Here is a 26739-nt window from a genome sequence, read left to right as displayed (position 1 = left end):
TCTGCAGAAGCCCCTTAGCCTGGCTCCTCCCTCTCTTTTATCTTTATAACAGTGTTGGATGCCTGTGCGCGTTCAGTGTTCCAGCAGTTTCATTGTGCCTGTTCATCGAGTTGCTTCTGCTGGTGCCCAGTCAGACAAACGGAACTAGGAGAGGCTGAAGGAATTGCTGTAAGTGAGCTACTGCCTTCAATCACTGCTCTTCTTCTTCTAGATCCACGGATCAAAGCCTGTGTGCAACAGGCTGTCTCCTTCCTAGCTGGTGGTTGTTCACCTTTTCCACTGCTGTTTTAATACTGATGCCTTCCTTCAGCATACAGAAGACTGGTTGAGGAGTAATGTTGTCTTTTTCGTTTACATTTTGAAAGACTGAAAAGGTTCTGAGGAGTGAGAGCCGATTCCAGCAAAGTAACTTTTTAAATCCTTAGTTTGTTTTGCTGTAAAGCCAGCATGAGAAAACTTTGTAGTACCTCCTCAGGTAGATGGTGAATGGATATTGCAATGGTTAATTTAAGCAATACCTAAGGAATTTTTTACGCACTGGGAGGCACTGACCCCCTCTGCCCTCCTGTTATTCTCTCTCTACCTTATTCTGTTTGCCCTTAAATGATTCTAGTACTAAATTAGAACTAAGGAAGTGTATTAGTTTCTGCAAAAACTCTTTTTTGCACATATTTACACTCTATTTGTTTAGACAGTCAGCAGCCAGTGTGTTAATAACTCTTTCAATTCAAGGTGATGCAAGCAATATATTACCAGCTCCGATTAGCATTTTTTGAAGGAGGCCACTTGAAATAAAGATCATTTTGTAGTATGTACTGAATTGTGAGAAAAAAGTAGCAGTAATTTACAGGTTAAATCTACCCAGGAAAAACACCGTTCCTTGCTGGCTCAACTTGAAGACTGCTGCTGCTTTTCCTTGATGTGCTCTGGTGGGTAATTTAGCTGTTCAGTTCATGTGCTGCTCTGGCACAGAGGATCAAAATATTCCCATTCCTGAACCTTGTTTGACACTATGACAAAAAATACAATCAAAAATATTGCGGCAGCTTGAGACTTAATATAACCTGGCATTGGTTGTTTTTCATAGTTCTGTTGCTGTTTCACAATGGCAAATGTACAATATTTTCAGGCAGAAATTTTGTTGCAGAGTTTGAAATTAAAAAAGTTAATAAAATATGCTGGTTCTCACCCTCGTCCCCACTACACCTTTTTCCTTGTTCGGTTGAGAATAGGAGGTTGAGACAAAAGAGGGCTTCAGAAACAATTTCTCATGTCTTTTGATGCAGGGTGAAACAGCTTTGTTAGAGATCATTTTGGTGCAAAATGATCTGATATTTCATTTGACTCAAATGAAATAAATAGTTTGTTTATTTGTTCATTTATTTCCAAACCAAATGGAAACTGAACTTAGGGTTTTGCTTTTAAGCCCCCCAAATGAGAACCTCCTGGAGGAGGTTGTTTTATTAGTATCTCAACTGGCTACTGAAATGTCTTTAATTTCACATTTCTCAGACATAATATCGTAGCACTCGGGAGCAGTTCACTTCAGCTGTGTCCTTTCCTTCCCCCAGCCCCATGGCGGGGGGTGTGCCCCTCGTTACTGCACCTACCTACACCTGCCCCTTTCCAGAGCCTGCAGGCTGAGTCTGGCACGCTTCTCCTTTGGGGAGAGAAACAGGGCAACAACCAGTGGATAAATCCACTTTACAGGTTGGTCACATCCTTTTTGCTGCAGCGAAGCATTCACCAGAATCTTTTCTTTAGTGTGTGCTATGGCAGTGACTGTGTTTTCACCTGGAGACCTTTGTTTGAATTGGGACTCTTCAGAATGAGGTGCAGAAAATCGAGGATATGCTGATTTTAACCCAGCAATGGGGAACAGTAAAACCAGTTTAACTACTTGCCTTTCATCTCTAGCAGGAAGTTTCCTTTACAAAGTAGATATTTTTGCTACAATGGACAAAGGTCTTCACTTCACCTTCCATGTGATTACAACCATGCTGCTCCTGAGAGGATCAAGCCAGGCAGGTGAGAAAAATGATCCAAAAATGTGGGCTGCATCCAAATCTGGTTTTGTTCTTTACTGAGTGTTAATTCTTTTAGTCTTTAACTGCTAGTGCATATAGGATTTTGTCTTAATCTAAGACTTTGCTTTTAAATTGGGGTGTCACCAGGGCCTACTTCATTGTTACGGCTTGTGATTGTGACTTTATCACATTATGAGTGTTGTTACTAAGTGTCTTTGCTGCTCTAGATGTAAATCGGATGGCAGAGATCAGGGAAGATGAAAAAGCCTAGAAAAGGGGTGGTTAGGTGTTCTTGACCACCGTTGTTGTGGTTAAAGCTGCACTCTTTTGAGTCTATGGTCTCTTGAATCGCAGCAAGATACGCTGATTAACTTGTTCTTCTGAGAGTGATATTTTCCATGTTACTTGTTTAGCTCATGGCATGTTTTGGGAAGAAGGGGGGATTTAGCACATTGAAGTTGTCAGCTCTGTGAGTCCCCAGACATTTTGTAGACAAAGGGTAACACTGCATTCCCCCCAAAGTTCCGAAGGGACAGTAACAGGAGCCTGCCAGGGACTTCTCACAGTGGTTGGCCAGCTGGATCACACTGCGCTCCCAGTGTGAGGAGCTGGGGAACTTGCTTTTGCAACTGAACAACAAATGATATTGTTTCTATGTTACTGTGGCTTTTTGGTGCTCTACGCCTGGAGTCCAGACTCAGGCTAAGGAGTGGCTTGACCTTGCAGAATCACTGGGAGATGAAAATTGGCTCTCTGTTTAGAGGGTTGGGAGAGCAGCTTCCCTTCCTCTGCTGCCTCTCCTGCCCGTCTCGCATGCCCATCTCCTGCTGCCTGGAGCAGGTAATTGCATGGCTGTGGTAGCCACAGCTCACCTCGGGTTACAGGTACTTCACCCATTTGTGTCTCTGATGATGGTAAAATTCTCACATCCTGAATGTCCCAGTGTACTCCAGAACCATAACCCACCTAACCCGTCGCCACCTCTTTTTGTTCAGCTGTCTCTGCTGGTCACAAGCTGCTAAAGGGGAAATGCTGGCAAAGGATGCAAAGAGAAGGGTGCTAGCCTGGAGAGGGAGGATGGGGTGGAAAATCGGTGTGAGGTGGCCAGTTCTTAACAGTGCTACAAGATTCTCACCAGAAGTTAGGCAGGGAGCCATCTCCGGTTAGGCGGCCGGGCTTGCTCAGGGAAGGCGTAAGGACAAGGCTGGTTGTTGCAACCACATTTCCTGCAGCCACCGGCCTGTGTGGAGCAAGAGTGGAGGGATGAGCCTATTTTCTTTGTCTTATGTTTTTTAAACTCTCACAAAGGATCCTCACAATGAGGACTTGGCTTCTGAGAAGTGTCACTGCAATGAACTTTGAGTTAGTGCTGCAACTCGATTACTTATGGTCCTTTCAGGGGTTCTTACAATGGGGCTTTGAACAGCTGCATCCAGCGCCGCTGTGGGGGAGCTGAAGCCCTCAGTACAGACTGTTTGCTTCCAAGAAACCCTAGCAGGTCTTCAAAATGAGCCTCAAAAAGCTTTTACTGGCTTTAATAAGTTTCCAAAGGGAGACAAGAGAACTCCTTTGTGAAGATTTCCAGCTCCCATGGAGAACTGTAGTGGAGAGGGGAAAAAACAGGTTTTGTTCTGCAATAATGTAGAGTTCAGCACAAGGCCAGAAAATGCAAAACCAAAGGATGAATAATAAATAATGAATGAATACGTTGTTATATTTAATGAAAATCTCGCAGCTTTTGCTTGAACGAGTGAGAACACCCTAAATTTTTTGTTTTATCTTTGAGGGATTTTTGGCGTTTACACTGTGAATTTTTTGATTCCAAGGAGCAATGCTGTGCACATTCTACAAAAAACATCCTGGGCAATTAATGGGTCATATATTGACACAACTTTGGTTTTAATCTCCATCCTGGTAGTTTAGCTCTCTTGCAGCTGGGGTGGGTTTGAGGTATTCTCCTGAGTATTATGAAAAGCGAAGCTCTGGATCAAATAATCTAATGGGACTTGTTAAACGTAACACAGCAGAGCAGAGTGTAGAACCCAGAAGCACGATTAACCTCAATAATAGTACTTCTATGGTGGATCTTGGTGGTTTTAGCGAAGAGGGGAGTATCATTACCTTGATTGTACAAATGGGAAACTGAGGCACAGGAAGAAGTAATACAGGAAAGGTCAGTAGCAGGTTTGACAATCTGACGTTTGGTGTTCACTCCAGTGCTGTCTGCAGGGTTGCACTGGCTCTCATCGCGCTTAAACTCTTTATCGATTTTATGTACTTCCCTTACTCCCTATTCCTCGATGCAATACAGAGAACAGGCAACACAATACAGGCTTCCTCCTCCCTCTTTCTTTAGCTCTTGGTTCCTGGTTTTGGTCATGGCCCTCTTGGAGGGTTTAATTTTCACAGGAATGAAAAGTCAGGGTGCTTATAATTTGAGGGGGGAACAGAGTAGGACATGGTGGAGAAGGGTTTCCAGCCCAGAGGTTGCAAGTCCTTTGGCTGCTTAGACAGCAGGAACCTCTCGTAAGCAGGGGAATGGAAGAATAAGGAAACCTAGTGTCCTTGAACTTAGTGGTGATGAACTTATGGTTGTTTACAGAGCTTTTCCTATAGACAAGGTTTTGCAGGAGTTAGGGGGGAAATCTTAGTTGTGTGAAGTAGCAGGAGCACCTCGTTGGGGAGGGCAATAAGGAAATAAGGCAATGGATTCTGAGGAATCCGTTCCTCAATGTGTGAATGACAGCCATAATCATTTAGTTACAATTAGAACCTTCTGCAGCCTGAATCCGGCTGTGTCTCTTTCTGCTTCTGTTTGCTTGGCACTAACACTGGGCTGTGAGTGAGGAAACAAACTTGACAAAACTGCTGCGAGTCGACTGCGCTGTGGGCTTGTGAGTGGAGGATGATCATTCTGAAAGGAGGGGATGAAACTTCACTTTTAAGGAGCTGCAAATAAAAGCCCTGCAAGAAGTTGATTTTGTTGTTGTATTTTTTCAGGAACTACAAGGAATGATGATGCTGTGAGTAAGGTATGTGTAAGTTCGTTGGTGCAGAGCTACCAATGAAGGCATATGTGCAAAAGGTCTTATGTTTTAAATTCAGAAACAGAAGTGGTCATAGTGTGCAATGTTTTTAATCTGTGAAGAGTTATTATTTTAAATATAAGTTTCATGGCTATTGATGGCCATATTCAAGTCTATCTGTGTGCCTATGCTTTTATTTTTACTCAATCTTTTTCCCAGAATTCAAAATTCCGTCGTGCCCCGAGGAGGAATCTGCCCTGTCTTCATGGCTTATAGAATTTAGACCTCAGAATTACTGCATCGCTTAGGATCTTTATAAACTTCTTAACACTGAAGAAAATTCAGACACATGTGAACATGCAGAGATACCTTTATTAGTTCTTAAGACACATGTTTTATTTCCAAAAGTTTGCATTTAACATAAAAAGGGTCAGACTTTAAAAGAAAGATGGCAAATGTCACTTAAATTTTAACCTGCTAGAACATGTAGATATTCATATGATGCAGGACTGTATTTGTGCCAAAGACTTTCTGATGAAAAATGATGGGAGAGTTGGCGATGGTGGCACTGGGAAATGGAATTAGTTGTCCAAATGGTGTAGGTAGAGACAGAACTTGTCTTTCCAGTCTCCTCACTGCACTTTTATACTCAGTCCCTTTGGAGAGGCAACAAGGCGGCAGAGGAGGTTGCGGTCGGTGTTTTCTGGTTTCTGCTCAGTTGCTCCCGTGCAGGTTCCTCCACTGACCGCAGCCCCGTTACAGTTGTCCCTCCTCCTGCATCCCCTCTCTGCCCCTCCTTGGGGCGGCTCTTGGGCTTCTGCTCTTGCTTGAGGTGGTTCTTCTTCTTTGGCCTTTCTCCCCTCTCCACTGTCCCTCCTGCCCTGGCAGCTTTCGCATTTCTCCTTTACCCCTGTTTGGGCAACTCTCCTGACCTGCCATTGTCTTAGTGGCTCTTCCAGCTCTAGTGTTGTCTCTCATCCAACAGTTACCACCCTTTTTTAAAGACATTTTTGCATAGGCAGCGTCAGCCTGTCTGATTCATTCAGTTTTGGTGCACTGCAAGTCTGTTTTGTTCATTTCTAAGCCATCTTGAAATGGCCATGTCCAGCACTGGGCAGCTTGTGACCTCCTGCAGATGTCACTCCTGTGCCACCCCTACCCACCCTGCTGCTACCAAAACCCTGGAACTTTTACCCAATAAAACACTCTTCTGGTATATTTACAAAAGTTGTAGGGCGGTGTTGAGATTTTTTTGAGAACCACTTTGAAGCCTTAACAATTTGTGGGTGAAGCCAAGTGAGAGGGCTAGGCCAAGGATTGTTTGGTCTTATGTTTTATTCACTCTCTTGTTCAGTAGGCATAAATATTTTAAACAGACCTGAAAAGAAGTGTGACTTCTTTGCTTTTATCTGAGAGCAAGTTGTAGCTTCTGCAGGAATAGCAACATTGCTTCCAGAACACTCTGCATTAGGTAACTTCTGATCACAGCTTCAAAGGCAAAGCGCATCCCTCAAATCCTTCCATTGCAGAGAGAACTGGAACAAGATCATTCAGCTTCTGGAAGAACTGCAGCTTCTTTTGCAGATATTGGACTGCATATATATACACACACCCACAGAGACAGTCGTGCTTTCTCACTCTGTCTAGAAACATTACTGTGTAATTTTAGAATAAAGGGATACACTGAAGACCAGCAAATCTTAGAGAATTAGGCTGTTTTACTGGCAAAAGCTTGAATTGTTCCGCAGTAGTACTGATCTGAAATCATCTCGACTTGTGTGACTCTGAGGTTGGAAGATGTACTCTTGAACTCAGGGTTCTGTGCAGAAGTGAATCCATATTTCCTCTCCTCCTCCTCTCAGGTTTCCTACTGTTTTGTGTCTCCTGGAATTGCTCTGTAATGAGACCTTAATTGGCTGCTAATTGTTTTGTCTGCAGCATTAATTGATCTCTTTGGAAGACTGTATATACTGTTTATGTGAAGAATTGAGACAACATTTAAAGTGATTTTTATTAGAACAAAGTATGCTGACAACATGCAATAAAGTGAAATGCTTTGATTTGTTAATTGCTGTCAGGGAGCAGTCCGTTGAGATTGCTGCAGTTTACAGGGCAGGTTTACAGCTGGTTTAACACCTACACACACCCCGACACCCCCTGCAACTCATAATGTAACCCTTGCTACATGGGGCCGTGTCTGGCACTTCGAAATCCAATTATTTCTTCATTTTTTGATTTGCAGGGCACTGACTCAAGGGGACCAGGAGAGGGTCTTCCAACTTTGACTGTCACAACAATCTTGGTAAGGCAGTGACACAGCCACTGGCTGGGAGATAGCAGGAATTACACCTCACCTTCCCCTCTCCCCCCCACCCCCACCCCCCAGATATTTGCAGGTTTTTGGGCTTTGACACTGATATCCCTGTTCATCGCTGTGGTTTTGTAGCGCTGGCTCAGTGGTGCAGAGGTACAAGCTCTCCGTAGTTTGCAGTGGGAGGATTTGAGGGCTGTCAAGTGCATGTCTATAGATGACTGCTCTGTGGAGACAGCCAGGCCTCTTCACTGTTTGGCTACATCTAAGGGTCGTCACGTTACCTATATGTTGTTTCTGCCCTGCAGTGGGAATATGTAAAGATCACCCATGTGCAGCAATTAAAAACAGGCTATAAAAAAAAAAAGGAAAATGCATTACCACATGCGGCAGACAAGCAGGACTATTCAGAAGAAGCTGCAGCCATACATTTTCTGATTCTGATGTCAGATCCTGCACCAGCCTGTGACCCTCGTCTGATGCTTTGGTGGGCCACATGAAAAGTATTTGGGCTTTTAGATTGAGGAGAGGTTATCGCTCACTTCTGTGGTACACGTGGCTTGCAGGATGCAGCTGTCCTGCTGGAGCTGTCGTCTGTGAGTAGTGGTGGCACATGACTCCAGTGAATATCTTTCACGATTGGAAATGTTCTTCCCCCGATGATGTGGATAGAGGTCTTTGGGGAGGGTTTGCCAAAAAAATGGTTTAATTCACGATCAGTTGCACTCAGTCTGGGGGAGCGTGTAATTGAGTATTTTTCCCTCAATATGCAGGAAGATCCCTATGTCATGGTGAGAAGCGCAGAACTGGAGGGATACTGCATTGATTTGCTGAAAGCACTTGCTGCCATGCTTCACTTCAGCTACAAGGTGAAGGTGGTGGGAGACGGGCAGTACGGTGCTGTCTCTTCCACTGGGAACTGGACAGGGATGATTGGCGAGATTTTGAGACAGGTAATTTTCAATTTATATTTTTGACAAACTGCAGCTCTAGAAGGAAAGAACAGCGCTAGCGGGTCTTGGACTTCATTAGAATTTGCTCAGGGACTGAGCAACTTGGGGTCACCCTGCCTCTTGTGTAGAAGTAATGAACAGCAAGACTTCTGGGTGGTTTTGTCGTGCAAATATGGAAACTAAGGATCAAGGAGACAATAGCCATAGCAGGAAATCATTGTTACAACAAGGCGCTCCTGGTGCAGTGCTTGTCTTGTCTCAGAGGCTACCCAGTGTTTCTTTGTAGGCTGAGGGACTGTACAGGCGTCTTAGCTCACTAATGAAACAAAGGTAATGGCTTTAAGGAAAACTTACCTTGAACTTAACCAGTAGGTGAAACTGGTCTCTTTCAGAACGGTCATCCCCTAGACTCTTCAAGGAGGTGTTTGAATGCACGTCATACCCCGTCATGGGCCATTCCCTATGGCTGGCAATCTGTCATCTGTTGGTAACACTTGAATTAAACCTTCTTTGCTCCCCTGAACTCAGTACTGTGTCCAGCTGTCAGTCAGGTGGATGCTGCAGCCAGAAAGAGAAAGGAACGTGCCTTCTGGTTTTGGTAAACAAAACCAACGTGGTTCATGGTGCAGAGCCTCAGCACGCGCATGTGTGTGATGCTGTAGTGGGAAACCAGAAGCCCCAGATACCAGCCAGCACCCCACTATGAACAATGCAAAATGGAAAACTGTCCTCTTTCTTGGAGCTCACAGGCTAGGATGAGAGCTGTCCGTTGACCCAGAGAAGTGATTTGCCGTGTGGGTATCTGCCCATTCAGCCTGAGAAGCATTCTGTTTGAGTGACAGAAATCTCCAGGTAGGTTGGATGGTTGATTATTTTTTTTTATCTCCATTGTATAGGAAGCAGACATTGCGGTGGCTCCGTTGACAGTCACGTCAGCAAGGGAAGAGGTGGTCTCCTTCACCACACCGTTCCTACAGACTGGGATTGGAATCTTGCTTCGAAAGGACACCGTCTCTCAGGAGATGTCTTTCTTCCACTTCCTGGCTCCTTTCAGTAAGGAGACCTGGACTGGCCTTTTATTTGCTTATGTGCTGACGTGCTTCTGCCTCTTTCTTGTTGCCAGGTATGCATGAATTTGTTTCACAGATTTTAATTTTTTTTAATGCACAATCTTCATGGGTATTTGTTCCAAGGAGCAGCCTTCAGTCGGATATTGTGGAACAGAGCCAATATTGCCACTCGGGTGTGCCAGGGAGACTAGATTATGCCATGGCTCGGGAAGAAAGTGTCTGGCAAACCTATGACAGGTTTGCTGCTGAGCCGTCACTGCTGCGAATTAATTGAGGCATTGAGCGGGAGTGCTTTCCCTGCACTGGTTAAACTGGAACTCCGGTGAAGGAGGAGCTGCCATGGAAGGAAAGGGTGTTTCCAGCCTATCTGCATGGCTGCAGTCACCCTGCAGGATTAGTTATAGTTTTTCCCCGAGTGTCTGCTTTTATCCTGTTGTTTTCCCACAGACTGAGCCCCTGTGAATGGAATGAGCCCAAGAACGAAGAGAACCATTTTACCTTCTTAAATAGCCTCTGGTTTGGAGCGGGAGCCCTTGCCCTGCAAGGTGAGCGGGGAGGACTGCAGCAGAGCGTCTCTGGGAGCAGTACTGGGGTTTTTTAAGCTGATTGTGTATCCATCTCTCATCCGTCTGTAACACCTTGTGTGCTGTCCTGCTGAGGGAAAAGATGTTCCAACAGGGACACTGGGCAGCACTAGAACTCCCAGTTTGGGGAGTTTGATATGGACCTTTTGGAATTGTACAGATGGCTGGCTTCAGTTGAGAAATGTGTATTTTCTGCTGTAACAGTTGCTCTTGGGAATGTCGAGCTAACCATCGTACTGCTGCTTTGTAGAGTGAAGTTTCTTGTTGTTGCTTTCGGCCACTGACGTTCCTTCAGCTCCACGTCACGCGCAGTTTTGATGCAGTTCTTAGTTAGTCTTTTCAGGCTTGTGCAGTAAGTAACTGCAGAGCAAGTTTTGCAGTTTGGCCTTTATTTAAAGAGAAGTCTTTAACTCAGGCTCATGGATCTGAAGTTCTTCGGCGCTCTCTCAGAGTATGTCACCTCCCATACCTTCTATCGGCTCCTCTGGTCATGCAGGTGTCACCCCTCGGCCCAAAGCGCTCTCTGTGCGGGTCATCGCTGCCGTCTGGTGGCTGTTCACCATCGCCTTGCTGGCTGCCTACATCGCCAACTTCACCGCGCTGCTGAGCTCCGGCAGCGAGCAGCTCCCAATACAGACTTTTGAAGATCTTGTGAAGCAAAGAAAGCTCGAGTTTGGGACACTGGAGGGCTCCTCTACTTTCTACTACTTCAAGGTGCAGAGAATCTCATTGTGCACATACACACGTGCCATAGAGCTGCTGAGCTGGGGCCAAGTTGTCTGCTCATGCCTATGAGTCCTTACACCACCCCCATGGCTGTAGACTCCATCAGTTTTCTGTAATGCTTCAAATAATCTGATTGGTGTCTGTTGCTTGTTCATCTCCTCTTCCACCTTTTCTCAGAGACAAAAGCCTGCAGAGGACTATATTTTTATAGTCTGTTTTCATTTAAGAAAGCAGTGCTAGTTCTCAGGGGTTATCCTTGTGTACCTTGAATGAAAGGACTGACATAGGCAATTTCTGTGTACGTTACCAGGATGCCTGCAAAGGTTGATTTCGGGGGGGTAGGGGGGAATTTAATACTTATATCCCTGTAACACTGTGCATTAGAGAGGAAATCTGTGCTAGCTATGTGTTAGTCCTCAGTTCAGAGGGCTCACAGGACAATGGTTTAAGTACCCTTATTCTCCAAATTGTTTTGCAATCATTGCACACGTATGCAGATTTTTTTTGGATGATTGTTTTACACTTCAGTTTGACACTTGGATTTTTGGGCTGCAGAACTCCAAGAATCCCATCCATCAGATGATCTACGAATACATGGACAAGAGACGAGACCAAGTTTTAGTCAAAACCTACCAGGAAGCAGTTCAACGTGTGCTGGAATCAAACTATGCCTTCATTGGTGAATCAATCTCTCAAGACCTCGCGGCTGCCAGGCACTGTGATTTGATCCGGGCCCCTGAAGTTATTGGAGCCAGAGGATTTGGCATCGCCACTACCCAGGGTTAGTCACTGTGCACCGCTTCTGTCCCATTTCGCTTCGATTTCATGGGTCTGAAGTAGCAGATTGACAGAGCAAAAAGCCTGGTACAGCCGAGTCCTGAAACTTGCAGACATCTTCTGCATTACCACTGATAATCTAGTTATGAACAAATTGGCAACACAAATCGGTAACCCTGCTCTGCAGTTCTCATTATGTAGATGAATTGTCACTAGCACTCACTAACTCTTATTTTGAACTGTAATATGCAAAAAAATGCAGCTCTCGGGTATCATTGGTTCCTGTGGGGTGTTTTGGTTTTGCCTGTGTCCCGGTAATGCAGAGCTCCTCGGGTGGTTAGCAGCGTAGGCAGTTTGTTCTCTTGTGGAGCATGACTTGCCTGTGTTTCTCAAAGTACCTTCACTCTGTCGTTATTCTGCAAGTGTTATCATACTGCTGATGGGTAGGACAGGAATGGTCGTTACCTAAGAAGAGCACTTGGCTTCAGCTGGTGCGTTCTGCCCGCAGAATGACCCTCTGAGTTGGGAAGCAGCACCCAGCTAACCACGTGGTAGCGTAGCAGCAGATCGCTTGGGAATGTGACAGTGGCTGTGATCTCTCCCATGCCCTTCTCTCTCTTTCATTCTACTGCTGCCAGCATCCCTGTGGACTAAGAAGCTCTCCGTCGCCGTCCTCAAACTGCGCGAATCGGGTGACCTTGACTACCTGCGTAACAAGTGGTGGGAGACCAGCTGCCTCCACAAAAGCAGAGAGCGCTGGAGTCCGCTGCAGCCCCAGGCTCTGGGTGGGCTCTTCCTTACTCTTGCAATTGGCCTTGCCCTGGGAGTGATTGCGGCTGTGGTGGAGCTCTCGAATAAGAGCAGACACGCTGCTGGACACGTAAAGGTAGGAGATGGTCATCGTCTCCTGTCCTACTTCCTTGTGTCCCTTCTGTTTGGCACGGCCACGCTGGGCAGCAGCGCTGCACTGTGGCTTTCCAACAATGCCGGCTTTCCATAGTGACCTCGCTTCTCCTAAGGAAAGCGATGCAGCGTGGTGAGGGTGCGGGGGGAGACGTGCTATGGATTTACTCTTTAAAGCGCTGAAATTTCATAGCTTGGGCCGTGGGATAGTTTTGTAGCCTGAACAGGGCAACAATAACAAAATAACTGCTCCCCTTCTCCCCCCAGTATTAAGTAGAAACATTTACTGTAATTCCTGGGCAGCCAAACTGCATTTCAATATGCTGAGTGTGTACAGAGCACAGTAAATCATCAATAACAAGTTTATTCTCAAGTATGGCTGTTCTTAAGTCATTTGACAAGCAGGAAAACACACGTAAATGAAACTGCACTAGTATCTGAATGTGCACCTTGGTGTTCCTGTTCTCCATCCGCTCCAACGGATGGGTTGCGCACACTCAGGTGGATGCCGTGACACAGAACAACTCACGGCCTTGTTTCATCCCCTTTTGTTTTTCAGAAATCTTGTTGCTCCGTTTTCACAGAAGAAATGTGCACTCGTCTACGTATAAAAGAAAATACAAGACAAAGCCAGGAGACTTCAGGGAGGGCTAACGCTTAAGAAATTTTTGCTCGAGGAATGAGCGTGTATTAGGTTTATACCATATATATTTCATAGGAACTACATCACCGTAGAAAGATGTTTTTCTGCAAGTCTAGAGTGTTAGTTTTCTAATTACGAACATACACAGAGAGCACTTCTGGATGGGTGGTGGAGCTGGATACAGAAGAAAATTAAGTGTCTTGGAAGAATTTAAATTGATAAGGGATAGAGTGTAAGTGTTAAAAACAAGGGAGGTTACAACTTGGTAAAATAAAGTTGAGATGGCTAAAGTGGCGGATCCGTATTTAGTTCAGAAGTTTACCGGGGAAGTACACGAACGGCTGTAGGAGTAAGTGACTTGGGATAGGTTAATATGAAGCCCCTGCTTACTAATTAGAGTATGAGGTACAATCTTGAAAATTAAAGCTCTCGTCTGACTGTGCTAATCAAGAACAACTGCTTCTTAAACATTTTAGTTATAAATAGACTGTACTCCTCCCCTCTTCTAAGCAGAAGATGCTGGTTACTGTGAAAGTCATTTCTGAATCAGAAACGACAGTACTGTTGCATAAAGCCCAAAAATGCAGGACTTGACTGCATTCTCCGCAGAAAGCGAGACCATGCGATTAAGGAACTACTGGACTTACACAAGACACGGACTTGTCCTTTGCCAGTTTCCCATCACAGAGAAGTTCCTCTGTTCAGCTACAGAGGGTGTTTTGTCCCAGTTAACCTGATCAAGTACTTAGGAAGAAGACCAATAGCTGAAATCCGGCAGTACTAGAGCATGAAGTTTGGTAATCAGTCAATTAAAACAAAACACAAGTTCCCCAGGCAAGGGCGAGGCAGCGGGCGATGGGTGCTTCGCATGGCTCTCTTGCTCTCAAAGAAGAATCTTTGAAATTCACAGGGGACAGTTATCTCAGCTGCATATTAAATAGTGTTCTAATTAAGCTGTTTTTCATTTCAGAGCTGGAATGACTGACGCATGCACATGTTGGTTTGCAAATTCATGGTTAAATTACTCCATTTATGTACTGCACCTCTGAGGGAGAAAAAAAACACCAGCAAATTAATTTACTTGGAAATGGCTTTAACTGCACTGCACGAACAAAGAGACTAATTCTTAGCAGTCCCAGCATTAAATAACTGAAGGCAACAGAAACTAACATGCCTGCACCAGGAAAATAGCTGGGTCTTCCTGAACAGAGCACCACACATTCACTTTAAGGGTAACATGGTGAGACTCGGCCTCCACCTACTGCCTAGTAATTTAGTGGAGTTGCAGAATTCCCCTCCCAGCCAACTGGTACCAAGAGCAAACCACGGAAGCACGAGGAGTTACACGTTCTTCCAGCTGTTGGTAAACTAGTGCCGGTCGGTGGCCTGCTACGTGCGCTCAGATCACCAGAGTTCTGTTTTAAATAGGGCTTAAGCAATGGTGGTGAGGTTAGAAGGTGGATCAGTCCTTCACGCAAACTCACTGCAAAGAGCATGAAACACTTTAGGTAAGTTCAAAAGCTGCCATGGAAAATGCAGTGTCAGGTTCACGTAGCACTTTAAAAACCTATTTGGTATGTGCCATGTCATTGCTGGCAGAGTAGGCAGAGATGTATAAAAAAAGGTTTCATTGACATTTAAATATATTTCTATATGAATGTCTCACAGAACAAAAAAATAAAGTCTTTTCATCACAAATACTGCAGCATTAAAATAAACACTTACCAAAATAAACAATGAGTGATATACATATATATATTTGAGTGTGTATACTATAGAGTGAATCATATTGTTGCTTTTTAAGTCACAAAAGCACAATATAAATACGGAATTTCCTGTGAACTCTTTTCCCTGTTGTAATAAAAATACATTCTTTACAGTTAAAGTAAAACTAGTGCAAGTCCATTCTGCTGCTCCTGTTCGCCCCGTTGACCAGACGCGGATCATTTACATGGCACTTCATACTTAAAAATGACACTGAAAATTTTCCCCCCGAGACGATCAGCAAGCCAGGAGTTTTTGATGACAGCGAGCTTGAGGCTCTCGCACTTCAAGGCGGCGTAGTAGTTGGTGTGGATGGCGCGCCCCATGCCTTCGATGATAACCAAGTCTGTCTTCCGCTCTCTGACCAGCACGGCCAAACCTTTGTCCAGGCGGCTGAAATGAGAGGTCTGGGTTGGAAATGGTCATCCTTACACCCGCTATGAAGACAGGCTGTTCTAAGGGCTTTATCATTTACATAAAATGTGGTGGGATACGGAATTTTGGCTGGAATTACTGATGCCAATAAACAGGAACACTTTAAATCAAAGGAGATGCGACTGAAACATGGTTTTAAAAGTTTCATTAAATGCATGCAGAATTGGGATTTCCCAGAAAACACAGGTAAGTTCTGTCTCCAATAGAGAGAAATTAATTAAAAATAAATAGGTTAGCAACATGAAATGCCTCTTAAAGTCCCCTCTAAAAGAGGGTTTCTTGGTCCTGTGCAGGATTTTACATCATAACAAAGCTGCTCATGGAGCTGACCCTGTGTCGATCCTGAACACAAACACGACAAATAAGATGTCCAACAACTGGTAAGGCTCGATGAATATTACAAGTCTGTAAATCCAGACTAAGCAGCTCCTAGTGGTTGTGCGGAAGTGGTTGGTGTCGGGAAGGGTGGCTGAGCTACGCCAGAGCCAAGGCTCTGAACATCCTGCAGCTGATGGAGACAAGTAACAAACGGGTACTTTGCCAACGTACCTTAGATCTAGACACGGCGAACTCGAACCTGTCTGAACCAACAGCAGCTTCTCTTCCTTAAGTGCAGATCTTTATTTACAAAAACAAAAAAGACAAAAAAGTTAAACAGGTGCCTCAACAGGGTCATGCAAAGCTAGTGACGAGCCAGACAACAACAAATATCTAAATATTCTTTGCAAAGGCTTCCTTTCCTGCGAGGACATCACGACAAAACATCACGTTTCCTTGAGCAAAAGGCTTATTTAGTCAGCTACGTGCCCTCTGCTGGGGAAACTGTATCTGAAATAAACGTACTTTCCTCTGCTCTTTTTAACACAGAAGATTTATGTTTTAGTAGCTTGAGTGCTTAGGGATGACACAGACAAGAAATATAATTATGGATGTTCAAGAAAGATCTGATTTCTGAAGTTTTCACTGTAATGAAAGTAAACGATCTGCCTTATCTTACTGCCAGGTTGCAGATTCCAGACACTAATAAACAGTTAAATATGAACTAAGTATGTAACAAGGAACTTGCTTCTTCCTTCTATGTACTGTGTGATACATCATGAAGACTGGTTACGTGCTTACTGAATAACGGGATCCATTGCTGCTATCCGCTCAGTAACAATCAGGGATTCACTGTAGGTGACGTCATTTAGGGCAGGGCCAGAGTTACAAGCCAGTATAACCTGCGGTAGAGATGTCAAGAGTCCACCAATTAATGCAGTCGACGTATGATGTTAGAGCTGCTTGTCTGTTTAACATCACCATCGCTTGACTTTGCCAAGGAGGAGCCGCAAAGAGAAAGGCTGGAGCCCAGGCTTCCTTCTCCCTCGGTAAACCAGCTCCTTCAGGTCCTCTGACATTACGGACCCGTGTCCAGCAGACTTAGGGCTGACAGAGGCTCGTTTTGCTTCGCTGCCTTTCGCAGTCTACTTAAAGATAGACTTTGGAGTTCCAGGGATTTGGTTTATTCCCAATTTAGATGTTAGGAGCCAGTCTGGTTAAGTGTACTACTGGCAGGGCGTTATCATCCTTCCACTAATTACCAAAGCTCTGTTACATCGTGAATTCACAATGAAAACCACTTACCTCTGTCCCTCTAGAAAGGAGCTCTCTGACAAAAGGAAAGACGCCTAAAATTATGTCTATTCCACTGTTATCTGCGAAAATTAAGGCACATTTATGAGGGGGACCCTCCTGTAAGAGAAAACCAATGTATTCAGGATTGAGTTCACAATTCATTTCAGTGAAGAGTTTGTGTTATTTAGGACTATTCACTTTACGACACCCCCCCCCCCCCATTTTATACCCTTAAATGACTGGCAATTTTGGTTCCCTAAATAGTAGCAGCGTAACTCATCAGACATCACCTACCCTTAATCTTGCGAGCACTCACTTCCCCTGACAGTGTCTTTGCACAGTTATTTAGCACAGCCTTTAGTACGTTACTTTGTTTGAGAGGCGTCTTTCAAACTGCAGTAACAGAAGCTGCATCTGCCAGTGACGGACAGGCCCTGGCTCCTGCAGCTCTGACGGGGAACGTGGGGAGGCTGGAGCACGGCCAGCGGTTTGCCATGTGGCTGGAGAATTCCGTTCTCCGAAACAGAAGCAGCAGCGTGGGCAGCTGCCTACGGGGACGGGCCGGTTATCAGGGCAAGCCCCCGTGGTGGCTGGGTTACGCTACCGCGCAGCAGGGTGACGGCATTCCCGTCTGCCAGGCACGGGCAGGATGGGCTGCTGGGGCAGTGACCTCCTGAAGTGAAAAGGTATTTCCTGTTCTCCACTAACCTTTCAACTCGTTCTAAAGCTGACGTTATGAAACTTTGTTCGCTCTAGTTCATACCAGCAGAAGAATTTTTACAGTGAACGATGCGTAATTCCTAATACAAAATTGTCAGGCCAGCGCTTGAAGTTCCTTAATTATCACTGTTAGACCAGGTTAGCTGATACTTTCGTTCTAAGATGTAATACCTAGTGATTTGCAATAGCGTCTTCATACCAAACCTTTTGGCTGTCATTTCCCACATAGAGATTTACACAAAGAAACCAAAACTTTCCCATTAACCTTAATTAAATAGTAATTGAGATCACAGGCCAAAAAAAGCTTTGCTAATTGAGAAGTTAATTACTTTCAGCAAGCTCCTAAATTAAAGTTGGTTTTAGGTTGGCTACTCAGATGGAGGAACAAGCCAAACGTTGCACTTGGGCCCAAGTTTTCAAAGTTTGGGTGTAGCTGTAGAGAAACAAGCGCCCTGATAAAGCAGGGACACAACGCGGTTCCTTGGAACAGCTCTGACAGCGGCTGGGTTCCGAGTGCTGCAGTTTCTGAAGGAATTCAGCAAAGGAACTTGGTAAGTGATGAAGTTTCAGACTAATTCTTTTATTCCTTTCTTTATGGTAAGGCTGCTGAAGTACTGTGTTACCAGAATTTATTTTGAGTTGTCTGAACAGAGTTCTGTTAAAAAACCATGATTAATAAGGTGGTTTTATGATTAATGTTTTTCATTGATCAATGGTTAGTAACAATCGTGGTGTTGTACCTTCAGTCGCTCTAGCCACTGACTGTAGGAATCTTCTAACCAGGGCCGTTCTGTGTCACAGACAAAATCATGTTAGCATTTCCCTGAGGCAAACAGAAATTCTGTACATTACAAGAAGCAGATGTCTCGTTACAGATGCTTAAGCATTAAAGCATTTGAGCTAAAGTTTTGAATGTTAAATGTGTAGATTCAAAGAGTTCATGAGCTCTCAATTATCCTCTATTACACCAATCTTAAAATAGAATTTTCATAATAAAGCAATAAAGTCATGCAAGTTGGCTATCGTAACGACTTATCCTAGGATGGACAGTGTTGTACCTCCCAGGACAGTCTTTCCCTGACCGGGTCAGAACAGGCACGAAAAATAGCCTGGGCAAGAAATTCTGAGTATCTGTGTGGGTAAGGCTTCTGCCCGAGGAGAGAGGTGTTCAGGTTTCGATTCCTTTGGAACACAAACAGGAACATTCCAACAAGACTCTGTAGCCTGTATTTCAGATAACCCCAGCAAGTACTAATGATGTCTTGTCATCTGGGAGCAGAACTGCCACAACAAACACGTTCGCACTCTCCTCCACTCTCATATCAACACACTGTCCAGCTCCAACCACCACCACAGATCTCCCTATACCTTGTAGTTTTGACTTGGCTTCTTCAAATCCAAATTGTGGCTCAGATTCCAGAACACTGTATCAGAAGAGAAATAAAGGGTACAGAGTTAAGCAAGTTCATCTCACGCAAACAGAATTCAAACATTTCTTTAGCAGGTGGTCAGCAATTTCACTGCATTGATTGTAATGGGAAGTGTGGGCAGGCCCAGTGACTGAGAAACAAACACTTTGTGCTTATGTTAAAAACAAAAGGCGCAGATGTACATTAAATTAGAGCTCTTACGCTAAAAGAAAAAAGCTTCAGCAATATACAAGTGTCTGCAGGCACTAGACTACAGGCAAGAGAGACATCTTTTGGTCTGCAGATCACCATAAAATGTAGTCATGATCTAAAACATCTGCACAGTAAAACAGTGTTTTACAAAGTCTAATTTGAAGATTGGTCTAAAAAGTTTTTTAAAGTTGTACCTATGTGGGAATAAAAGGAATTAAAATAACCAGATACAGGTTTTAAAAGCTACTGCTATTGCTATACGTGGAGTAAAGCAGCCCCAAGGTGGCAATGGGGATTTACATGATGAGATGGATAGTTCTAAGCTGTCAGTTAAAGTATCACGCCATGCGGGCGATGCTTGCCAGGCAAGACTCCTCAAGTTCCTTAAATCTAGTTCTAAGCGACGTTTAACTCGGTCTGTGTCTCTTAGTCCCCTCCTTAAAGAGAATGAGCACTACACGTAGCAGGAGCGGCAAGCAGACCGACTGCTCTGACTGGTGTCTGTTCAAGTTTCTGGGTGTGGGCGACATCAGAAATAACACGAGACTAAGAATGCCCACGGAGCCTTGAATCACCTCGTTTTTAATGGTCTTTTTTTGATTTAATCAGAGGGAAAACTCCTCAAAAGATGTAGAAAGGGAAAGGAAGTGCTGAACAGCAGCTACAAAACAGCATCCCTCTCCCGTGCTCTTGGATCTAGATTATCAGCCCCACAAGAATAAAGTTCTAGAACTGAAAAATCAAAAATATTTAAAGCCTGTTGGCATTAATATCCTTAAATGAACTCGCGGCTGCTGACAGGACATAAGGAAAAAAGCTCTCCAAATGGTAACAGAAACATATGTTGATCAAAGATAATTAGTATTTAGCCATCGTGAGACCACTCAACCTAACGACAGCCCACTGAATACACCCTGAGGTATCAGGCCAACGGGAGCTTGCAGGAAAATCGCATGGTCTCTACGCTAGGAACACGGTACAACACATACCCAAACGCAGTGCCAACAACAACGCTACCAGCAAAGCAGCCAGACTGGAATATCAAACGCTCCATCACTTAATCCAAACAGTCACAGTGACACGTCTGCCAGATTTGAAGGGTGGAAATGTAAACTTTCCCACACCACCACAATGCTTGCAAATAAACAACCAACGTTTGATTAAGGTGAAATACAATCTACAATTAAAGTTAGATTGGTGCATTTATTATTTTTTTTTTTAAAAAGAACAATCGGATATTCTGTATCTTAAAAGGGTGCTTTTAAAATATTTAACACCTACTCTGAGACTGCTTTTGCTCCCCAGTCAAAGACATTCCCCGCAAGAAGTCCTTTCACCAGAGCAAACTGCCTCTCCTCCCAGCCTAATGAATCCAAAGATTCGATTACGCTTTGAAAACATTTTAAGGCTATGCCATTTTCTTTCTGCTTTACCTGTAAGAAAAACATGAAACATTGGATTTATAGACAAAAATTTCTTACCCATTATTGGTTGTTTCAGTCCCAAGACCACGTTCAAGCTTTCTCCTCTACGTTCATGGCCTCTAATGGACCAACAAGTTACTGTTATCAGCATGCTTAGTATCAACAAGAAAAAAGTTTCCTGGGATTCTAATAAAAAGCTTCATTAGTGCTAGGATGTCATCTGTAGCCCAACAATTACTTTTCTTAGTAAGTGAGAAGTACAATTGATCTTGAGCAGATGGGCGAAGGGGAGAGTGGATGCACACAAGGAGCTTTAGCAGTGACAGGATCCCCCGAGCCCAGGCGATTGCCGTGAGAAGGCTGACCCCGAGCAGCAATTCTAACACTGGAGAAGACTATTTTTTATTTTTGCATCAAGAGTTTCATCATCCCATCATGCCCAGAAGCTCTTGAGTTTGTTCTCTGCTGCTACCTCCAGTGAGATCAGCATTACATAGCTACTTATCTTAAAAAAACTGAAAAGCGATACTGGGGACCATCTTTACATCAAGATCTTTTCTTGGCGGTATCTTGTCTGAATTACCAAAAAGCAAACATAAGTAAAAGAGACCTCATGTATTTTATACCTCTTTCTTAGAGTGAATGTAACATCTGACAATAGAGGTAGGGAGAACCTTCTATCTATTTTGTAGAAATATATCAACGGTCAGAAAAAAGTCTCTAACCAGACACTGGCACCGTTATTACTTATATGCCCACAGGCGAGTGGTGAGGATCGGACCTACGGAAAGTTATTTGTGAGAAATACTGGCTTCACGTGTCCTCTCCCCCGACCATAGTATGTTACAGCGTAAAACACAAAGGGTAAAGAGCTGCACAATGGCAACAAACGTTTTAAAGAGCTAGAGGTTATGCATTTGTATACGCTCCAACCCAACTCTGCTCAGTTATCTCAAAAATTACAAAAGTAATCAAGAATCTTTTTACAGCACAGCAGTAAATTAATCCAGAGACAACATGCAGGAAAGCAGCACGGTTTGGTTTAAGGAGAGGCTGCCTCAGCAAGTGAGGGAATGTGTGAAGGGTTGTTTTTTTCCCAGGCTTTTTCTGGACATGATGAGGTGGGGGAGGACAATTATCTGGTTATGAACCCACCCACATTTCCTTTTCTTTCCTTTTGGGGGCGAGGAAAGAAAGGCAAACGCACTTGAAGGTAGTTAAAGGACTACAGAAATGTGAGTTCATAGCGTTGGTGACTTTGCCTGGAGCCGCTGAGATTGTTATGATCTACAAGTTAACAATGCCAAGTGTCTTTTACAACTGTCTGCAATTTACGTATTGATTGGAAAGTACTTACATAGTTACACACAGCTTTACATTTGAAAATGGTTTCCACGCCATGAAGAGAATTATGAGAATGAGGAGGAAAAAAAGAAAAATTCCTGAAATTTGCTAGACTGCAACAGTAGCCTCAGTATAAAGGGAAATAAACTGTCAGTCCTCAAAACTGAACCTCTCCACAATCAGAAGCGCTGGCTTCTGCACGCAGCTTCCTCAGTTCTAAACTGAAGGAAACGCCTCCTCCCTGAAGGAGCAGGTTACAGCAGGAGCTGACGGCAGACACCATGCGCTCATCAGGAACGGGACTGACACCGTCAATTCACCTCTCCGAAGTATCAGACAAGCGAAGCTGGTAATACTTTTGGTCAGCTTTATCCTCACCATGAGCACGTTAGAGGTCAAAGGCTTTATACCCCATTACCCGTCGCTGTTTCTGCTCAGTGACAACCACCACCTGGTGACAACTGCTGCAAGGCAGCCAGTTACTGATCTCTCCCCTATAAGCCACTACTTAGACAAAGTTTCAGAGTATGGAAAAAGTGTCTTGAACTTACATGTTGTCCGTCCTGTAAAGCAAGAACAACTTACCTTTGAATAGGGATCCGGAAAATTGAACTCGTTTAAACAGTGTTCCCTTGTATCCAAAAGGCTTCTAACTGTTAAGGTACCATATGCACTTCAAAAAGGAAAAAGGGGGGAAAAAGAGAGATCAACTACTTCAAACAGAAAAAAGTTATTTTTTCCTCTGTAAGTCATAGCACACAAGCACTTGAGTTAAAAAGCTTTGCGTGCCGCATGTGCTAAACGCTGTCTCTAAGTGGTAAATCTGCTACAGTTTATTTAAACACAAAGAGGGAAAACGTTCAGAAAACAGCTAGGTACTTGAATTAATATGCTACCATTTAATAATGGTCATTTAATATAATGATGTAACAATTTTTAGTTATAAATTTTCTGCTGAGATAGAATTTTTCTGTTACATTCCAATGTACGAGATCTGAACGTTCTGTGCAGAAGACCTGATGTTTGGCACATCAACTTCCTATTGCCTTCAGCCTACTTAGCCTTCGGTTTGCTCTGCTTAGCTTTTATTTAGCGTTTAGTTAGTTTTCAGTCAGCTTTGAACTTGCTCTGCTCACAGAAGCAGCAAGTGATGAAAAAGGCAAAACGAAGACACTTACAAAGGCTGCTGCCTGAGCGTCTGGAGCTTATTCCAGTATTTCTGTCGGAACTTTTCAGCTCTCTCCAGTGCATCAACAGAGTCCGGCTGACTGGCCGCAGCTCGCTTTGCCACCTGGTAGAGAAATGAGGCAAGGCTGAAGTTACCAAATGAATTCTTCCTTCATGTAACTGATCTGAAGTTCAGCCTCAAAAATAACCCCTCCATCTGCTACACTGTCCAGTGCCTGCATATTACCTGGTCCCTCCCACACAGCACCTTCCAGCTTTCCTTTACTCCAACCACCAAAGAATAATTTTAAATACCTCCTTTCTTCTTAAAGTTTATTTTCAAGACTGTATTTTCAGAAACTAAACACAAGTTCTAACTACTTATCAGAGGGGAAAACACACACAAAAAGAGAAACCGGCAGAAATTTAACAGTCCACATCAACCCCTTGTGTTCTTTTTTCTTTACTACAATAAGGTCAAGTCCCCGTTTTGCCTGTGTTTTTCCCAACCCTTTTCCTCCTGACACACACTCAGGAAGTTTCTGATTTGCATTTGGTTATGAAGTATAGGTAGCTCTTAAGTACTAGCGTGCACTGACTGAATCAGTTTCACAGTGCAGAAAAAAAGAACTCGTGTCTGATTAAATCGTGCTCTTCAGATGTGAAAGCGGCTGTATATTTGCAGGTGTATTTTGCAGGTATATATGCAGGTATATTTTGCAGGGTAAACATGTTGGTCCACAGAACATTTATTTGCTAAATATTTGCATCACTCAAACATATAACGGCCTAGTGACACTTACCCCATCCAGCGCCTCCTCGAAGCAGGTCAGCCAGTACTTCCTGGCCATGGCATCGTCTGTGAGGTCAACAGTGTCTGGGATATAGGTTGATGGGTCTTTCAGCAGCGGCAGGTTAACAAGTGGTCTCTCCAACCTATCCATTTCGAGCATGTCAAACTAGGTGAAAAATTAGAGAGATTTATTAGAACTTAGTCAGAAATCGATTCATAACAAATTGTACTAGTACCAGGGCTACAGAACTCCATGCACAGTTAAGACTAATAAATTAGAGTATATGCCATCATAAATAATCCACTCCCCTGCACAGATTATTTATCCATGCCCACCCTATAGACAGAGATTACCAAATTTCATGTTGAAAACTTACTATAGGCCCTCTTATTTTATGATTTTCCTTCCCTTCCTCCCCAGTACTGTCAAACCTGCCTGGCTATCAGGTCCAGGCAGGAACACAAAGCACTGAGCACAGGTTTATCTGTCAATGAATGTTGCTATCCTGCTTTACAACTTCCTTTTACAATCCTGAGAAAGTCTCCAAAACTTTTCCTTACACTTTGTGAAAAAAAAGGCTGCGGACCAAACTTCTAAGGATAGAGCCTAAGTTCATGTGAAATAGGTATAGTTACACAGCTCTGTGCATAAAGTGTGCCTTATTTCTTGCGTGTAAAAAAACCTGCACACATTTATCTTTATTTTATACAGCTATCTAATCGCGTTGCATTTGCGAACACGGCATGGCCTAGAAACGTTCAGACTAAGATTAAAGCCCACAATGTAACAAGACTTTGTGTACATAAACCAAAGTGGTTGCTATAGAAAGATTGTCTTCTGTACTAATTTCACTGCTGAAGAGCGGACATTTCTGAACCAGGATCGTTGCAAAGAGATTTCGCTTTATGCGAACAAAGTGAGTGCCAAGCAATAGAAGAATTCAAAATGGAAAAACTGTGGACAGTACATTACAGCTGGCGTGAGACTCCTGTACCACTGCCAGCATGGAAAAAAAATAACCTTTTCCCAGATTAAAGGCTTGACAAACAAGAGAGCACCATTACATCTGCATAAATACTTTTTAAAACCTGTCACATATTTTATGATTAAGAAGGATCATGTTATTATTTTTTGGTCATACTCGTAATCCACAATTTCATTACAATAATTTCAGTTATGGCAGAGCTTAAAATTAGATATATTTTTCATATATATGCACAACCCACAAAATCCATCATCTGCAGCTCATAGCAGACTTACTTATGTTAAGGCTTGGTCTGGGAAACCGTTCAGTGAGAGTTCTGCACCCCATCTTCAGGCCTACAAAAGCCTAACAACCAACAGAAAAAACTAACCACAGGCAACCCCTGCTCCTCCCCCCACACCCTACAGCAAGTATAGGAAACTAACTCCTGAAAACTGGGAGGAGATAAATCAATGATGGAGGAAATTAAAAAAAAAAAACAACTTGACATGAAAAACACTGACATGCGGACCGGTAAAAGACAGTAAAACACAATGAGCTCCACTATTCTAGCTTCTTTTCAAAAGCACTTCAGTAGATGCAATATTAGAATATTTTAAGAACCTTAATGTATTTTCTGATTCCTTACTGTATGCCAGTTTCACTGTGAAATCGGAATTACTGTATTGTCAGTGTATTTAAGAGATGACTGGGCTGATGCTCTTCTGTCCAATTATTTATTTCTCTTCTCATAGGAAGTAAATAAACGCTGCTTAAAGACAGTGGAACATCAGATTCAAAAATTCTGAAGCACAATATTTCAACTGTAGCAAAACCCAGCTACTTCAGAGAAAGGGTAAGAGATGAATGTTCCCCCCCCAGCTCTGGTGAAGGAGAATAAGACAAAGTAGCAGCCACAATCTGGTTTTATGAGACATTACATCAAACAAGACACAAGACGACATCACACATGACACAAGACACTGTATTAGTCACTTCTTTTGGTAAGCAGGAGTCTCAGGGGCAAGAAGCAACTAGCTTGAGAATAATCATCAACTTTCAAATCACCATTACTAAGAAAAGGCACTTAGTTCTAGAAAGGACAACCACATACTGTACCACTCCTTGTTCTTTGCATAGGGTAAACATCAGGTGATGTGCTCATAAGACCAGAACTCCCAGCGTAATTCTCTCCCCAGCTATACTGATTTGGATCTACAAAAGAGAAAGAGAGAGAGACACATAATCTGAAAATAAAACTGGAAGTACTCCCATGAGTGAGTCTAGAGTTAGCATCCCTTCAGAGAAGCTCTTTCACTACAAAAGCCATTTTCCCTTGTCTTTATAAGTAAATATAACTTTTCCCTCTAGCCCCCAAAGAAATGTTTTAACCACTCAGTGAAGTACCTAGCTCTAGAGAGCTTCAACCTCAATGAGACACAGGACAATTAAAGTTCTAAAATTCTTTTTTTAAGCCCTTTTCCTTGTCACTAAGGGCTATAACCAGCATGTCTTCAAAGCACTATCACTGATCATAGAGTCAATTTCTTATTTCTAAATCTAGATCCATTATTAGCAAAATATAATTACAAAACTCTCCAAGCACAATGTAAGTTTCATATAAACACTAAAGATATTTCTAGATTTTTTTTTTTATTTGAGAAAAAGTTTAATCCCGTTCAGATGTACAGTACATGCTGCAGAAGCAACATCTTTAATTCCCCAGTAGCTGGTTCCTCACCCATATTTATAAAATAGTTATGAAAATAGTTCCATATCCATTATTCTGAGGTATATTTGATGTTTACTAAAACTAAATACCATTAAAACCCTCACTATCTGTTCTACTATAACTGATATGCCGAATGGCT

At 43.3% G+C, this 26739-nt stretch overlaps 2 protein-coding genes across 7 annotated transcripts in view; one reads left to right on the top strand and one right to left on the bottom strand.

Annotated features, from left to right (window-relative positions):
* Nucleotides 1–99: 99 nt before the first annotated feature.
* LOC128918344 (probable glutamate receptor) lies at nucleotides 100–14612 on the top strand. The gene is made up of 11 exons (XM_054222453.1): nucleotides 100–168; nucleotides 1918–2028; nucleotides 5028–5059; nucleotides 7296–7355; nucleotides 8138–8317; nucleotides 9214–9440; nucleotides 9835–9932; nucleotides 10468–10685; nucleotides 11253–11478; nucleotides 12113–12360; nucleotides 12937–14612. The coding sequence occupies exons 2-11, from the start codon at nucleotides 1956–1958 to the stop codon at nucleotides 13036–13038; spliced, it is 1464 nt and encodes a 487-aa protein (XP_054078428.1). The 5' UTR covers nucleotides 100–168; nucleotides 1918–1955; the 3' UTR covers nucleotides 13039–14612.
* A 138-nt stretch (nucleotides 14613–14750) lies between these two features.
* Nucleotides 14751–26739, bottom strand: part of PANK4 (pantothenate kinase 4 (inactive)) — a 24390-nt gene continuing 12401 nt past the window's right edge. For 3 of the 6 annotated variants that reach the window (XM_054222440.1, XM_054222437.1, XM_054222438.1), the window contains 11 exons: nucleotides 25983–26083; nucleotides 23914–24069; nucleotides 23122–23234; nucleotides 22529–22616; nucleotides 20457–20608; nucleotides 18922–18977; nucleotides 18294–18343; nucleotides 16843–16950; nucleotides 16339–16439; nucleotides 15769–15837; nucleotides 14751–15177 (listed from right to left, as the gene is read on the bottom strand). In XM_054222440.1, coding sequence (XP_054078415.1) covers nucleotides 14964–15177; nucleotides 15769–15837; nucleotides 16339–16439; nucleotides 16843–16950; nucleotides 18294–18343; nucleotides 18922–18977; nucleotides 20457–20608; nucleotides 22529–22616; nucleotides 23122–23234; nucleotides 23914–24069; nucleotides 25983–26083 — 1208 coding nt within the window. In that variant the 3' untranslated portion in view covers nucleotides 14751–14963. Of the gene's footprint in view, nucleotides 15178–15768; nucleotides 15838–16338; nucleotides 16440–16842; nucleotides 16951–18293; nucleotides 18978–20456; nucleotides 20609–22528; nucleotides 22617–23121; nucleotides 23235–23913; nucleotides 24070–25982; nucleotides 26084–26739 lie in introns of those variants that run through there. The other 3 variants (XM_054222436.1, XR_008469506.1, XR_008469505.1) reach the window with 3 other exon arrangements.

The sequence above is a fragment of the Rissa tridactyla genome, chromosome 16 (genome assembly GCF_028500815.1).
Source record: "Rissa tridactyla isolate bRisTri1 chromosome 16, bRisTri1.patW.cur.20221130, whole genome shotgun sequence".
In the NCBI taxonomy this organism is placed as follows: Eukaryota; Metazoa; Chordata; class Aves; order Charadriiformes; family Laridae; genus Rissa; species Rissa tridactyla.
Note: the sequence above shows the minus strand (reverse complement) of the source record. Positions and strands in the feature narration are given on the sequence as shown.